The sequence below is a fragment of the Kogia breviceps genome, chromosome 7 (genome assembly GCF_026419965.1).
Source record: "Kogia breviceps isolate mKogBre1 chromosome 7, mKogBre1 haplotype 1, whole genome shotgun sequence".
NCBI classification, from domain to species: Eukaryota; Metazoa; Chordata; class Mammalia; order Artiodactyla; family Physeteridae; genus Kogia; species Kogia breviceps.
The window spans coordinates 66,162,210-66,178,227 of NC_081316.1; the positions used below are offsets into that span (position 1 = coordinate 66,162,210).

Genomic DNA, 16,018 nt, shown 5'->3' on the forward strand with positions numbered 1-16,018 from the left:
TCACTTACCGATTCCCTGCATCCTAGTATTGTAGAGGGAGAGGCTGAGAAGGACTACAAGAATGTATTGTTGAAAAAAGCCTACAGCACCCGGTATTCCAAAAAAAAAAAAAAAAAGAATGTATTGTTCACATGCTGCATTTTATAGCTGGGGAAACAGGTCCAAGCAAGGGAAGAGCCTTTTCCAAGGTTGTCTACCTGGTTTAGCAGCAGGAACAATAATATCGTAGAAGCCTCTGAGAAGGGAAAGGGTATCTGTCACGTGTCCTTTGTTGTTCCGTGCTCTGCTGTGACTGCATGTGAAGTGCCGGGGTTGTGTCTTTAGCCACAGGATTCTGGTTCATTCACTCCTGGGTACATTTCACCAATACTGAGCACCTACTCCCTGCCAGGCCTTCTCTGCACCCTGGGAATACAGCACTGAAAAAAGACCAAGTCCTTGCCCTCATGGAGCTGACATTCTGATGACAAATGCAGAAGGAGACATCCTTATGTAAATAATGTTTCTCTTTCTGTCCTTGGTACAGTACTTTTGCAATTAGAGGCCACTTTATTTAAAAATAATTTTAAATTTATATCTAGACATTCAGAACAAAATAGAGACAGTCAGTTAAGTTAGTGACTTCAAACCTGTTTGGTTGTTTTTTTCCCCATAACCAAGGCAGCTGCAAACAAAACAGATTTTGATTCTCTGTAAGGAAGGGCTTTTATCAGAATTGTTCAGAAGGAGCAGGCTGCCTCTGAGGGTAGAAAGTGTCCTGTCATTGGAGGTGTTCATTTAATTTGACGAACACTAAGTCAAAGCTTAACTTACCATCAGTCAGGCCCTGCCCCAAACACGGGGATATAAAGATGAATAAGAAACAGCCCTTGTTCTTACAGAACTCACAGTCTTGCAGATGCAAAAGGGATTCAAAATCACTTGTATTTCAGTTCTACAGACATTTTTCAGTTTTTACTATTTACCAGATATGAAGCTAAAGGTTATTTTCAACTCTGAGCTTTTATGTCACTTAAGATTGATAGCTATCACTAAATTAGTAGCATGTACAAAATATCCTTTAATTAAGGAGAAACGGGTGATAGGTTTATGCTAAGAGAGGAGTGTGTCTACGGAGGTGAGAGCCCTTCTCTTTGCATCATAACCACTTGGACTTTCTCTTACATCCTTCACACCAGCTACAGAGATCTGTGGTGGCATCAGGCGAAAAGCAGTTACCAGTGGAGTACCGCATCAGCAAAAGGTAAGAGGGGTCCTTTCTCGGCAGGGACTCTGGTCATGCCTGCTGGCCACCCTTGGGCCTGTGGCACAGGTGACTGAAGGTCAGCAACAGCCATTCAGGTGCCATTAGAGACGCCACTGTAGTTCACGTTTTTATCTGTACATTCTTGTTGAGAGGGAGCAATTTCCACTCCCCTTACCCAAGGGTCTTTCTCAGGTGGTTAGTTACATGGTGTGAGGACGTAACTAGGAGGCCATTAGGGAAAGACTTGAAAAACTCCTATGCCCTAGACCAAAAATTAAGTGTGTAGTTGTTCTCCTAACCAGGATTGCTTTTCCAGGGAACAAGTCCTGTCTCTATTTGGAATTTGACTTTACCTTCTGACTCATATTCAAAGCATGACTTGCCACCACTCAGGCAAGATGGATGGCCAGAATTTCTGGATCTGATACCTTCTCTAGTTGAGAGCCCAGCCGTATTCCCTCCCCTCCATCCCTGCTTCCCTTCCACTGCAGCCCTTGGTTTGTGCTGTAAGGTCAGGATACCGAAAGAGGAGGGTCCCCACCGGAGCCATGGGAGACGGTGATGACATCCTTGGGGGGAGGCCAGACCTCAAGCTGGGTGGATGGTTTTGTTGTCTGGGAAGCGAGTTGAGTGATGAAAGCTTGGATTCAGAATCATCTGGCTTAACTTATTTGGTCTGGTACATTTTGGGGACCTTTTACATTAGAAGTTATTTTGTAAGTTTTGAAAGGCCCGTCTAACCTCAGCTTCGTTGCTTTGCTCACCTTTCTGATATTGTATTGTCAAGGAGAAAATTCAACCTTCTGTTTAGAGTCATTGCTTTTAGGGGAGTAGGTGATATTCTTTTTACTTTTCAGGTAAAGAAACTGAGTCCCTCATTGCCTCCTCTCACTACCCACCCTCCACCACAGTGCACCCATTTGAATTTTGGTTCTGTCCTCACAACTTCACTGGAACTGGCCCTTCAAAGGTCACCTATGCACTCCTGATCACTATCCACAAAGACCAGGTTCCTGACCACAGTGTCCTCAGCTTTCTACAACATGCCCTGAGTCTACTTTGCTGGCATGATTTCCCATTACTTCTCTCATAGACTAAATGCTTTCGTGCTGACACACACTGTATTATATCACCTCACCATGTCTGTGCTTATGCTATTTCTTCAGCCTGGAATATCCCTATGTCTTTTCCATCTATTGAAATTTTATGCACCCTTCAAAATTTGGCCTACATGTCCATCTTACCTCAGTGCCCCAGTCAGAATTAACATCTCCTTCCTCTGTGCTCCCCAGAACTTTACTTTAAGGGCTGCTTCTTATTTTTCACTCTACTTTGATTTGTGCTCAGTTGTATTTGTGTATATTTGTGTGTCTCCTCTCATGAGCTCTTTGAACACAACAGCTTTGTCTTGGGTATCTTTGCAAGCCTTAGAGCCCACAGCATAGCACTATGCATGCACTCCATACAAAAGAATGAACAAATTAATCCACCATTTATAGACCAAAGAAGTGGTCTTCCCAGACATGCCAAGGTGCTTCCCTTAAGAGCCTTCATCATCTCCCCAGGAGGCTCACTGGCTTTGCTTGGGGAGCACTTCCTCACTTCCCAAGGACCTACATTCTGATCCCAAATCCTCCACTTTATCAGAACCTCAACAAGACATTCAGGAAAAGAGACTGAACTTTGCTCTTTGGCCTTTGACCTATCCTGGTTTGTCCTGGAGTAGAGCAAAAGAACAGAGATTTTTCTGTGTTTTACAGCAATCAATAACATACAGCTTACAAAGAATATTCATAAGCATTGTCTGTCACAATCTTCATAAGTCTGTGTAGTAGATATTATTACCATCCCCATATTATAGATGAATACACTGAACCTTAAGAGAGGTGAAATGTTAAGGGCCTGACCAAGGGTCAAGCCGAGGATCCAGGACTGGTCTTACTCCTCTGAATCCAAAGCTTTTTCCATTGTACCCAGCTTCCTCCCTTGAGATGTCCCTAAACATAGCATTTTTAAAGACAGGGTTTTGTCTTCTTTCTGTTTGTATCCCAGTGCCTGGTGATGTGAACCTTCACTCTTCACTCCTAGCATAGGGTCTGGCATACAGTAGGCCTCAGAGAATGTTTGTTGAATGAATGTGTGAATGTTAAGATAGAGCACAAAATGGACTGGGCCGACTTAACACGAGGAGTGAGTAGGTAATTAGGTATTCGTGTCTATCTTCCTGTCCTACTTGCCTTCCTTCCTTCCTTCTGGCAGTTGACATCATTCATTCACTCATTCACAGATATTTAGTCATTTCTGGCATCAGATCACTGATGCTGCAACCTGTGGTGTGTTTTAGTGCCTGGCTAAAGGACACCGTTGACCCAGTGCTGGTGACCCTCGACCATCGCATTGCCTCCCTTACAGGCCTTGATGTCCAGCCTCCCTATGCAGAGTATCTCCAGGTGGTAAACTACGGAATCGGAGGGCACTATGAGCCTCACTTTGACCATGCTACGGTAACCATGGGGTCGGTGACCAATCTCGTGGGGTAGGCAATGAGGGTGTTATTTATTTCTCTGAGACAGAGCTCTTAAAGGGCCCCCAGAGAATACTGCGTGAAATTTTAGAACAAAGGTTCTCGTTCTAGGTAGATTGAAAGCCTTGGTTTCAAGCTGATTGCTGCTGAATCATCTTCTTTTTACTAAAACTCACTGAAAAACACTCTTACAATGATTGAACTTTATGACATGTAAATTATATCAATTAAACTCTTCTAGGACAAAAAAGTGTGTCTCTTTGGCAAATAATTGGGAACTCCAGTCTTATGACTTAGTATTTTTACAGAATAATTATCTGAATATTTTATATGTTAATTTATTTCACCAGGAACCTGAAGGTGCAATCAACCCCTCACATAGTGTTTTCACTACTAACAAGCAATTTTGTTTGATTAGTAGTATACAGTTCACTTACATGAGTATCTAATAAAGTGGTAAGAAGAAAAAAGTATATTGAGTACCTGCCAGCAAAGATGGGCACATACTTGACTAGGTATAGCTCAAGGCTATACCCCATCTGTGACTCCTCCATTTTTCTCCTCCCTGTATTATGGTGGCATCCTGGCTGTTACTCTGGTGCCATCTGCATAAAATAATGATATGTTCTATTTTTGTCTCAGTCACCAACCAGCCCACTGTACAGAATGAACTCTGGGAACCGAGTTGCAACATTTATGATCTACGTGAGTCTTGCTCTGGAGGGACGAGGGCTGCTTACTTAATGACTACTTACATCTCTTTTATTTTGCGGTTTTCAAAGCAATATCAGATACTGATTTTATCTGAATTTCACAGCAGAAAAATCTCCAGGATGTTTGTGAATTTCATACAGCACTCTTGTTAGGCACTATAGGAGAGATAAAGAAATATCAATACAAGTCAGTTCCTGCCCTCAAAGAGCTTACATTGTGTAGACCTAAATGTAACCTTGTCATTGTCAGTGATTAGGATGGGAAGTGGGGTTACACCGAAGGCCAAGAGATCCTGGGACCTGAACAACACAGGAAGGGGATGTGAGAGTCTCTGTCTTTGAGGTCCCATAGACTAGTTGGTGTTGAAAAGCATGGACCTATAGATGAGGTTGTGGAGCTGTGAGGGGAGAAAAGAGAGAAATGAAGCAGCTGAGATTACAAGAGGGAAGAACAGAGATGCCTACGGAGAAATTCAGTAAGTGTGGCTCTCTCATATGCTGTGAAAATTTTCTTCCTTATCTCCTCATAAATTCTTCACTAAAATCTACATTATACCCCCTTAAAAAATAAATTGGCCTCCTCTCCTAGTTTCTGACCTGATCCTATAGAATTTGGACCCAGTCTTTATTATCTCACCTATCCTCTTCCCTTCAGATCATGTGGGTTTACCTCCTTCTCTATGGACAAGTCATAATTTCAGGCATCTGTCACTTAAATTATAAGAGGTGTATTACTGTTAAATGAAGGAATAAACATGCCAAATGTAACTGCTCCACATAACACCCTAAGATGAAGGCCTGGTTTCGGGCTCATTAGAATAACAGACACCTACACCCTAGCATTCCCTCTTTTCTTAGTCCTGTTAACTGGTCTCCACAGTGTAGCCAAGAAAGGACAGAGGCCAGCACTCTGTAGTTTTAATGCTGGCAATCCCAACATGTTTCTTCATGTGGCTCGGTTTTAATTTTATGCAGAACTGGAAGGCTGCCATTGCCAATGGTGTCTGGCCTCTCATGGTCATTCTGAGCATTCTGATCAGGCAGAGGGATGGCAGACGTCAGCTCTCTGGGCAGGAGACACAGCTTGGATCAGCTGCTGGTACATCTCTGGTTGATGACTCAAGCTGGCATGGGAGGTCACAGGCAGTGAAGTACATTGATATCAACCAAAGAATAGGACATCTAGGGGCCAATATCTCTCTGTTCTTTATCCCCCTAATATCTTCTGTAGCTGACTCCCTGATTACAGAGGCCCAGTTACTATGGTAAGGGTAGCCCAGCAATTTTAAATGACAAATGCAAGAGTGTGTATATGTTTGGATTTTAAGCCTTTGATACACAGTGGAATTGAAAGCATTTGGGTTTTGGAGTCAGTTGGTCTAATTCTGGTTCTGCCACTTAACATGTGGCCTCAGCACAAATCACATGAATTCTTTGAGCTTGTTTTCTTGCTCTGCGCCTCCTCACAGGGCTGTCATGAGGATCTGATGAAATAATGTAAGGAGATATCTCTCTGTGAAGTTTCATACAATATGTTTCTATCATGTATCCCAGAAAGCAAGCATAGGACCCCATAAATGGGATCGTGGGACCTAGGAAGTGCTAGGTTATGTCCAATCCTTTCATCCTCAGGTTGGTGTTAAGACCATAATAAATATTTCTGAACATAAGAGATAAGATTTATGGAGAACATAAGAGTAATATTATATAGGGTGAAAATAATCTTTAAGAAGTATTGGGAGGATTGAGTTGAAATCAGGTTAGTGATTTTCTACTCAGACTGGACATAAGATCAATCCCAGTACAAAACAGTGGAAGGTTTACAGAGGGAAGATTTCCTTCCCCTCCACCAATCTTACAATCCATGCCCTGCTCATGAGCTTCATAGCACACAGATCTGATTCTCTTTTCAATTTGTTGGATAAGTCCTTCCTTCCCACTATACTGTGAAATCACAGGTAGAGGAAGGCAGGAAAGTCCAGGTTCCCTCTGTTGTATCTTGCTTACACAGTGGCTGACAACAGGGGTCTCAACAGAATCATCCAGTTTGTTAGTTATTTGAACACAAGGAGCAAATTGTTGCTCTCATCGCCCTTCCCAAAGGACTACAGGGGGAGCCAAGATGTGCTAAAAATCACCACTGCCTTCTTCCACGTTCTGAATTGCCACATCAGTTCAGTTTCCTCTAACAAGTGCTAACATCCCAACTCCCATAGCCCTTGCTCTGTAACACAGGCGAATATGGTGGGATCTGTGAATGTGCTGGTAGACAGTTAGCCAGGGTGAGGTAAGACTGGTACTCTGTGTCATGCTGCTGGTGAGAAAATAATTTAGCAGTATGTATCTAAAGTATTGAATATTTGCATATACTTTTGACCCAATAATACTAATGCTCAGACTCTTTCCTAAGAAAATAATCTAAAATGCAAAAATTATTTTACTCATTAAGATGTTTACAGTGTTGTTTATAATAGTAAACAGCGGGAAATAACCTAATGTTCAAGAGTGTATGTAGCATAATGGTTATGAGCAGGGACTTTGTAGTCAGACAGCATTGGTTCAGCTCCAGTCCTGGCTCAGTCACCAAGGAGTTATATGACCTTTTGTAAACCACTAAATCTCTCTGAGACTTGGTTTCCTCATCTGTAGAATGTAAATAATAACAATCCTAACTCACAGGAATAGTGAGGATGATATATTTGTTGTGAGGAATAAGTGAGATAATATATTTGTAAGGAGTTAGTGAGATGCCTAACATATGGCCAGTGCTCAGTAAATGTCAACTATTACAGTTAAACTATAACAGTGCGTTTTTCTTTTTCCAGATGGTAAGATGATTAATAATATTATTTTAAGTATTTTAAAGTATTTTCCAGTATTTTTCAAAATGTGTAGGTTATTACATATTTCTTTGACAATCAGAAAAAACTCTTCAAGTTAAGTAAACACATCCATAATTCTAGAATATACCAGAGGTGAAACTCTTTAGCTGAGATTACCTAGAGAGGGTCTGAGTGATCTGGGAAACACACCAAAGGTGCAATCAGTAGTTCCTATGATGCCCAGCTTTCAAAAATAATCATTGTAGTCTAAACAGTGTTTTGTAAGCCAGTGGTCATGATCCATTAGTGGGCTGTGAAATCAACTTAGTAGATCTGGTCAGCATTTAAGAAATCTGAACTAGAATAGAATAAAATAAAATGGAAAATAACAGAAGGCATCTGATGTAGTTAAGAATGTTTTATGAAACTTACTTCAGGGACATATCTGTGTCTTGGGTTGTGACATAAACTGTATTTCTTCCTAAGGGCCTCAAAGTTTGAATCTACTTATGGTAACCTCAATAAGGATGTTAGCTCAAAGGGTAAAGAAAGGGGGCATTTCTAAATGTCCTCCTGTGGCCCTGCAGGCAAATACTGAGGCCACTGAGTAGGCTCTCTCAATTCCTAAATTGGGTGATTGTATTTCCATAAGTATTTCTCCCAGAGTTGAAAGAGGGGCACACAAGAGGGAATTTATGCAGAAATGACATCGGATGTCACGTGAGGCAGTGTAGGGCAGTCGGGCTATTTCAACCCTGGCTCTTCCTCTGGCCTTGCAGCTGAGCTCGGTGGAAGCTGGAGGAGCCACAGCCTTCATCTATGGCAACTTTAGCGTGCCTGTGGTCAAGGTGAGTGGGTGTCTGACCCCAACAGGTGGTTTTAGCAGTGCAGAACTAACACCCTAGCATTCATGCTGCCTGTGCTTGCAAGCTTATTCCTAGGAGAGGGAATGAAAAGAGGTCTCCCCTGATTCCAAGAATCAAAGATAATCCCTCAATTTTCTTGACTCCTGCATTTACTTGTGCCTCTATTTTTTATTTTATTTACACTTATATCACAAGTGGATGATTACATGTATGCCTTCCGATTACAACAGAGCTCCTCAAAGGTGAGAGTCCCCTTGGATCCTTGACAACAACTGGTCCCTTCAGTCATTCGTTTAGTAAACACTGGGGGCTGGAGGCACTGAGAGTACCGAGGAAAACTCGTAGTCCTTGCCTCCAGAAGTCAACATAACAACGTATTGCAGTAGGAGCTATAACGTCAAGCAAGGCATAGAGGGCGGCCAGTGCGGTAAGAGGTTTGTTTAACGAATTAATATCTCCCCCAAATGTCAGATCAGTCAATCAGGGATGACAGCCCTTACTTCAGGAATGAAATGAAGACAAATAATTGAGATCACGCCTCATAGCACTTAGCACAGTACCCAGCACATCCTAAGCATTCAATGAGTAAATGCTGGGTATCTATCAAAACTCAGGGGGTTGGCCAAGGTTAAAGTAAGTGTATAGGAAAAAAAGCTGGGGATAGGGGGGGGAAAAGAACATATCCAATTTGGAATCAAAATGCCTGGGTTTGAGTCCTGACCTTGCTCCTTCTTAGTTGCATTATTTAAAGCTCCTAACTTCCTTGGTGGTGAGGTGGGGATGATGATGATCCCTGCTTCCTGGGGGTGTTATTAGGAAGTGCCTAAGGAAGAATCAGTGGCTCAATTAAGTTTTTAGTTGTGTGAGGAATATTTTGTTCCACCTTGTGCTTTTTGTCGAGTTTCTCTCCTCAGTGATCCTATGACACCCTGTGCTCACCTTTCCCCTAGCACTTGTCACACTGTCTCATCCTGGTTTGTTTTATGTCTGTCTCTCCCACAAGACTATGAACTCCCTGAGAGAACTGGACATGATCTGTCTCTGCATCCTCAGGGTCTAGAGCAGAGCAGGTCCTCAATAAGTGATGCATGAGTGAATGAGTAAATGGCAGCTTATACCATTTTGTGGCATTTTATGCATGCCTTGCCCCCAATCTGCATGGACAGTTTTCTTGTTTAATGACATGCATGCCTTTGTCCTCAGTCAGGTGCTTCCTAAGGACTGAGATTCTGGGCTGACCTCCCCTGGGGCGGGGTCTGCTTGTTTTCAGAATGCAGCACTATTTTGGTGGAACCTGCATAGGAGTGGTGAAGGGGATGGTGACACACTTCATGCTGGCTGTCCTGTCCTGGTAGGAGATAAGTGGGGTAAGGCCTGCCTTTCTGGGCACGGGAATTGGGTGAGGGGTTCAGGGTAAAGTGAAATAGGGGATGGATGGAAAATAACATAGCCTTTTCATTCCAAAAACTTCATTAACAGTGCCACATTATATTGAAGTGATCAGATTCTGGATTAGTTGCCACCAGTACATTGGGAGCCCATAAGGGCAGGCTTTTGTCATAGAGCGGGTGCCAGTAAATGTTTATTGGCCTGACCAGATGGGCCTTGATTCCTGAGCACAGCTAAGGAATAATGTTATTAAGTCCCAGTCCTCTGTCCCAAGGAGAGAACCATCAGGTGCTTCCCCATGAGGAGATGGTCAAACAAGGAAGAGATAAATGAGTAGGGGATGTGTTTATGTCATATATGTGTCTAAGAGCACTTAGCTCTGAAGACAGAAAAAGTAGAAGAGGGACTTGTGCTGAGGTGGACTTTGCCAGGAGAATCCATCCCTTTTCTCTCATTACCCTGGAATGGTTCCCTGGGGGAGGTGGGCTTTTAGGAGCTACATGAAGGGTAAGTGACCACAGTACCCACGGGTTTGAAAATTAGTCTGTAGTAGTAGCAGGACCTGTCAGGGACTTTTTCCAGGTGCCACTGTCCTTTTTGCTCTTTACTGCTGCTGAAGCAACATCTTGTAGTCCATAGTAGGGCTGGGACCAGGGTGAGGCAAGTGAGTTGTCAAGGGTGTGGAATTTAACGACCCTGTGAGTGAGCATCGCTACTGCCTGCTCCGCTGAGCCTGCTCTTCTTCCCCATTTCCCCCAGTGGCCAACAAGTGGATACACGAGTATGGACAGGAATTCCGCAGGCCTTGCAGCTCAAGCCCTGAAGACTAAAATGTTGGCAGAGAGAAGCTGGAGGAGTCCTTTGGCTTTCCAGAGAAGCCAGAAGCCAAAAGCTATGGTAAGAGAGGAGAAAGGAGAGCAAGCTTCTGGAGAAGGGCCTTTGTCAGCATTGCCTATTCCTTGCAAATGGAAGACAAGGAAGTGGTCTCTAGCAGGGGACATCTGAGAACTTACAGTTTCTCCTCAAGCCATGAGTCACAGTAGAATGAACAATACAAAGGAGGGGGCAAGGAGGCTGGAGAGAGAAGTTCCTGGAGCTCAGACACTCTCTGTTGGGAACAGGACATATCAGCAGTCTCCAGGGTTTGGTCATTGGGGCTTTTGCTACTTGAGCCTTGACCACGGGGGCCCAGAAGTGGCAGTGAGGACACCTGCAGGTGGTGCCTGACCCCCATATGCCCTTCTGTCTACTGACTTCTGCTGAAGGCTGAGCAGGGGGTATCTCTGTATCAGGAGTGTACCTCATGTGATGCTTTTTTTAAAGCAGAAAATAACTTTTTAAAAATATGATTTTTTAATACAGCCATTAAAATGTTTTAATACAGTCATTAAAGATGTTTACAAATCATTTTTCACAACCAAGAACATTCTTACATTGTAATATTGAGTGAAAAAGGCAGAGTATAACATTTTATTTATGTGTAATCTCATCTTGGCTCCCCTCTCACTGCATTCCAGACACAAGACATTCTTTCTATTCCTCAGAACCAACATGGGTCCCACTCTTCAGGCCTTTTGCATTCGCTGCTCCTGCCATGGTTGCTGGTCTCACCATTCCACTCTTGGCTCAGTGTCGCTTCAGAGGCCTTCTCTGACACCCAAACTTCCAGCCACTTTCGTTCACATTAGCCAACTTTGTTTTCTTCCTAACACTTTTCTTGAAATTACTTCATTTAATTGTGGCCAGTGGCCCTCCCTGCAGGGTGAATGCTTTAAGACCCCTCTATACTTTGTAAATGCCTCTATTGTAGCCCCCATCTCACTGAATTTCACTATTTGTTTATTTGCCTGGTTGCCTGCACTCCTTATACCTCTTGGTATCCCCAGAAAAAGGTCTGTTTCAAATAAGTAGGCATTCAGCAAATATTTTTGGATAAATGAATAAGAAGGCCTCCTTTGAGTTGTACTTTGGAGGACAGGTAGACTTTTTTTATAGGCAGAGCCTAATGAGGAGAAGCATTTCCCAGCAGAAGGACTAGCATGAGCTAAGGCTGCATTGATGAGTGACTTGTGCAAAGAGAACATTCCAGGCGACTTGGCTCAGGCTCCTCAACAGGAGCGAGGGCGTGTGCCTTGCTCACAAAGAAGCCACACAAGTAAAGGACTAGGTGCTTAGACACTGTGCTGCCTCCACCCCCTTTCCGCACCATGCACATCAGGGTTTCTGCCTCCCAGAGCTCTGTGGGCCCCAAGGAAAAGGTTCTGGTGTGCTGATATTCAGGTTCCTGAAGAGCCTCCATGAGCACCTGGTCACATCCCCAGTATTTCTGCTGAGTGCATCAGGACTCTGGAAACCCTCTTACTAAATTACTGTCATGTAGGGAAGAAAAAGTACTTTCCCCCTAAACTTCTGAGTTCTTAGCTGAAACCTGTGTAATAAAAGACATATTAACAAAAGGAAACCCACAAGCTTAGTGACATGTATATATCATGTATACATGGGAGATACCCAGAGGAAAATGAATAACTCCCCAAGGTGGCTTAGAACTTGGGATGAAATACAATCTTAATTGGGAAAGGGGGGATGTAGCCCTCTTAGATTTGGGGGAATGATAAATGGGCCCTTAGAGTACAGCCCATAGGTGGGAGATGTGATGGTGACAGTTTATCTAGGTGTGGTGTCCACTTGTAGTCTCTTCCCCTGTGGTAAGGGTCAGTTTTCCTTGGTTGGTGAAACTCTTGAGGAGGGGATTTCTAACAATTGAGTTCCTTTTAGAGCATCTGTCTTCAGCCAGGTGAGAGCAGTTCAGGGAAAGTGGTGTGTCTGTGGGGCCCCCAAAGTGCTTAGTAGGTAGCTATTTCTAAATAGGACTGACTGTGGCTTGGTACATAACTAGTTTATAATTTTGTTTCTTTCTTGCACGCTTCTTCAACTGTTTTTCTAACAGCTTTCTCCAACCTGGGTTCCTGGTGTTGCACTCAGTATCTCTCACAAGATTCACTACAGGGAAGATTCTTTATGTTAATGACTATTATCATTGACATTAGTAACATACTGATCGTTTACCACTGGCCAGTCACTGTGCTAAGAACTGAGGTGTAACTGTCTCCTTCAATCCTCACGATGAATAGGTACTATTATCTCCATTTTATAGATGAGGGAAACTGAGGCAGAGAATGTGTAACTTGCCTGAGGTTACACAGCTATAAAGTGGCAGAGGCAGGATTCGAATACAGGTCTGCCTCTGAAGATCATTATTTTTTAAATTTTAAAAAATTGAAGTATAGTTGATTTACAATGCTGTGTTAATTTCATGTGTACAGTGAAGTGATTCACATACAGTATATATGTGTATATATATCTTCTTTTTCAGATTCTTTTCCCTTAGAGATTATTACAAGATATTGAGTATAGTTCTCTGCACTATACAGTAGGTTCTTGTTGGTTATCTATTTTATATATAGTAGTGTAGATGTGTTAATCCCAAATTCCTAATTTATCCCTCCTCCCCTTTCCCCTTTGGTAACCATGAGCTTGTTTTCTATGTCTGTGAGTCTGTTTCTATTTTGTAATAAGTTCATCACTTATATCATTTTTTTTAGATTCCACATATAAGCAATATCATGTGATATTTGTCTTTGTCTGGCTTACTTCACTTAGTATGATAATCTTTAGGTCCATCTATGGACCTAGAAAGAAACAGAAAATATGAACAGACCAATTACCAGTAACAGTACTAGAACTGAATCAGTAATTTTAAAACTCCCAACAAACCAAAGTCAAGGACCAGATGGCTTCACAGGTGAATTATACCAAATGTTTAGAGAAGAATTAATACCTGTCCTTCTGAAACTATTCCAAAACGTTGCAGAGGAAGGAACACTTCTGAACTCATTCTATGAGGCCACCATCACCCTGATATCAAAACCAGACAGAGTGGGAGGGAGACACAAGAGGGAAGAGATATGGGGATATATGTATATGTATAGCTGATTCACTTTGTTATAAAGAAGAAACTAACACACCATTGTAAAACAATTATACTCCAATAAAGATGTTAGGGCTTCCCTGGTGGTGCAGTGGTTGAGATTCCGCCTGCCGATGCAGGGGACATGGGTTTGTGCCCCGGTCTGGGAAGATCCCACATGCCGCGGGGCAGCTAGGCCCGTGAGCCATGGCCGCTGGGCCTGCTCATTTGAAGCCTGTGCTCCGCAACGGGAGAGGCCACAGTGAGAGGCCTGCGTACCGCCAAAAAAACAAACAAACAAAGATGTTAAAAAATAAAAAAACAAAAATAAATAAATAAAACCTAAAAACAACCAACCAACCAAAGATATCACAAAAAAAGGAAAATTACAGGCCAGTATCACTGATGAACATCGATACAAAAATCCTCAACGAAATGCTAGCAAAACAACTCCAACAATACACTAAAAGGATCACACACCACGATCAAGTGGGCTTTATCCCAGGATGCAAGGATTTTTCAATATCCGAAAATCAATCAGTGTGATACACCACATTAACAAATTGAAGAATAAAAACCATATGATCATCTCAATAGCTGCAGAAAGAGCTTTTGATAAAATTCAACATCCATTTATGGTAAAAACTCTCCAGAAAGTGGGCACAGAAAGAACACACCTGAACATAACAAAGGCCATATATGACAAACCCACAGCTAACATCATACTCAATGGTGAAAAGCTGAAAGCATTTCCTCTAATATCAAGACAAGGATGTCCATTCTCACCACTTTTATTTAACATAGTTTTGGAAGTCCTAGCCACAGCAATCAGAGAAGAAAAAGAAATAAAAGGAATCCAAATTGGAAAAGAAGAAGTAAAACTGTCACTGTTTACAGATGACATGATACTATACACAGAAAATCCTAAAGATACTACCAAAAAACTACTAGAGCTCATCAATGAATTTGGTAAAGTTGCAGAAAATTAACACACAGAAATCTGTTGCATTTCCATACACTAACAGCGAAATACCAGAAAGAGAAATTAAGGAAACAATACCATTTACCATCATATCAGAAAGAATAAAATACCTAGGAATAAACCTACATAAGGAGGCAAAAGACCTATACTCTGAAAACTGTAAAATGCTGATGAAAGAAACTGAAGACACAATCAGATGGAAAGATATACCATGTTCTTGGATTGGAAGAATCAATATCGTTAAAATGACAATACTACCCAAGGCAATCTACAGATTTAACACAATGCCTATCAAATTAACAATGGCATTTTTCAGAGAATTAGAACAAAAATTTTTAATTTGTATGGAAACACAGAAGTCTCTGAATAACCAAAGCAATATTGAGAAAGAAAAAAGGAGCTCGAGGAATCAGGCTCCCTGACTTCAGACTATACTACAAAGCTACAGTAATCAAAACAGTATGGTACTGGCACAAAAACAGACGTATACATCAAAGGAAAAGCATAGAAAGCCCAGAAATAAACCCACTCACTTATGGTCAATTAATCTACAATAAAGAAGGCAAGAATATATAATGGAGAAAAGACAGTCTCTTCAATAAGTGGTGCTGGGAAAATTGGACAGCTACATGTAAAAGAATGAAATTAGAACAGTCCCTAAGACCATATACAAAAATAAACTCAAAATGGCTTAAAGATTTAAACATAAGATATGACACCATGAAACTCCTAGAAGAGATCATAGGCAAAAAAATTCTCTGACATAAATCATACCAATGTTTTCTTAGGTCAATTTCCCAAGGCAATAGAAATAAAAACAAAAATAAACAAATGGGACATAATCAAACTTACAAGCTTTTGCATAGCAAAGGAAACCATACACAAAACAAAAAGACAATCTATGGAATGGGAGAAAATATTTGCAAATGATGAGACTGACAAGGGATTAATTTCCAAAATATACAAACAGCTCATACAGCTCAGTATCAAAAAAACCCAAACAATCCAATCAAAAAATGGGCAGAAGATCTAAATAGACATTTCTCCAAAGAAGACATACAGATGGCCAACAGGCACATGAAAAGATGCTCAACATGGCTAACTATTAGAAAAATACAAATCAAAAGTACAATAAGGTATCACCTCACACCAGTCATAACGGCCATCATAAAAAAGTCTACAAATAATAAATGCTGGAGAGGGTGTGGGGAAAAAGAAACCCTCCTACACTGTTGGTAGGAATGTAAATTGGTGCAGCCACTATGGAGGTTCCTTAAAAAACTAAAAATAGAGTTACCATATGATCCAGTGATCCTACTCCTGGGCATATATCCAGAGAAAACTCTAATTCGAAAAGATACATGCACCCCAACATTCACTGCAGCACTATTTACAATAGCCAAGACATGGAAGCAACCTAAATGTCCATCAGCAGATCAATGGATAAAGAAGATGTGGTATATATATATACACAATATAATATTACTCAGCCATCAAAAAGAATGTCTG

General features: G+C 41.7%; 1 protein-coding gene across 5 annotated transcripts in view; it reads left to right on the plus strand.

The window, feature by feature from the left end:
* The window catches only part of P4HA3 (prolyl 4-hydroxylase subunit alpha 3), a 35,922-nt gene extending 22,734 nt beyond the window's left edge, over window positions 1-13,188 (plus strand). For 3 of the 5 annotated variants that reach the window (XM_059070810.2, XM_067038525.1, XM_067038526.1), the window contains exons 8-13: window positions 1,179-1,243; window positions 3,591-3,750; window positions 4,413-4,475; window positions 8,085-8,153; window positions 9,442-9,538; window positions 10,320-13,188. In XM_059070810.2, the coding sequence (XP_058926793.1) occupies window positions 1,179-1,243; window positions 3,591-3,750; window positions 4,413-4,475; window positions 8,085-8,153; window positions 9,442-9,538; window positions 10,320-10,390 (525 nt within the window). In that variant the 3' untranslated portion in view covers window positions 10,391-13,188. Of the gene's footprint in view, window positions 1-1,178; window positions 1,244-3,590; window positions 3,751-4,412; window positions 4,476-8,084; window positions 8,154-8,366; window positions 8,414-9,441; window positions 9,539-10,319 lie in introns of all 5 variants that reach the window. The other 2 variants (XM_067038523.1, XM_067038524.1) reach the window with 2 other exon arrangements.
* Window positions 13,189-16,018: the final 2,830 nt, after the last annotated feature.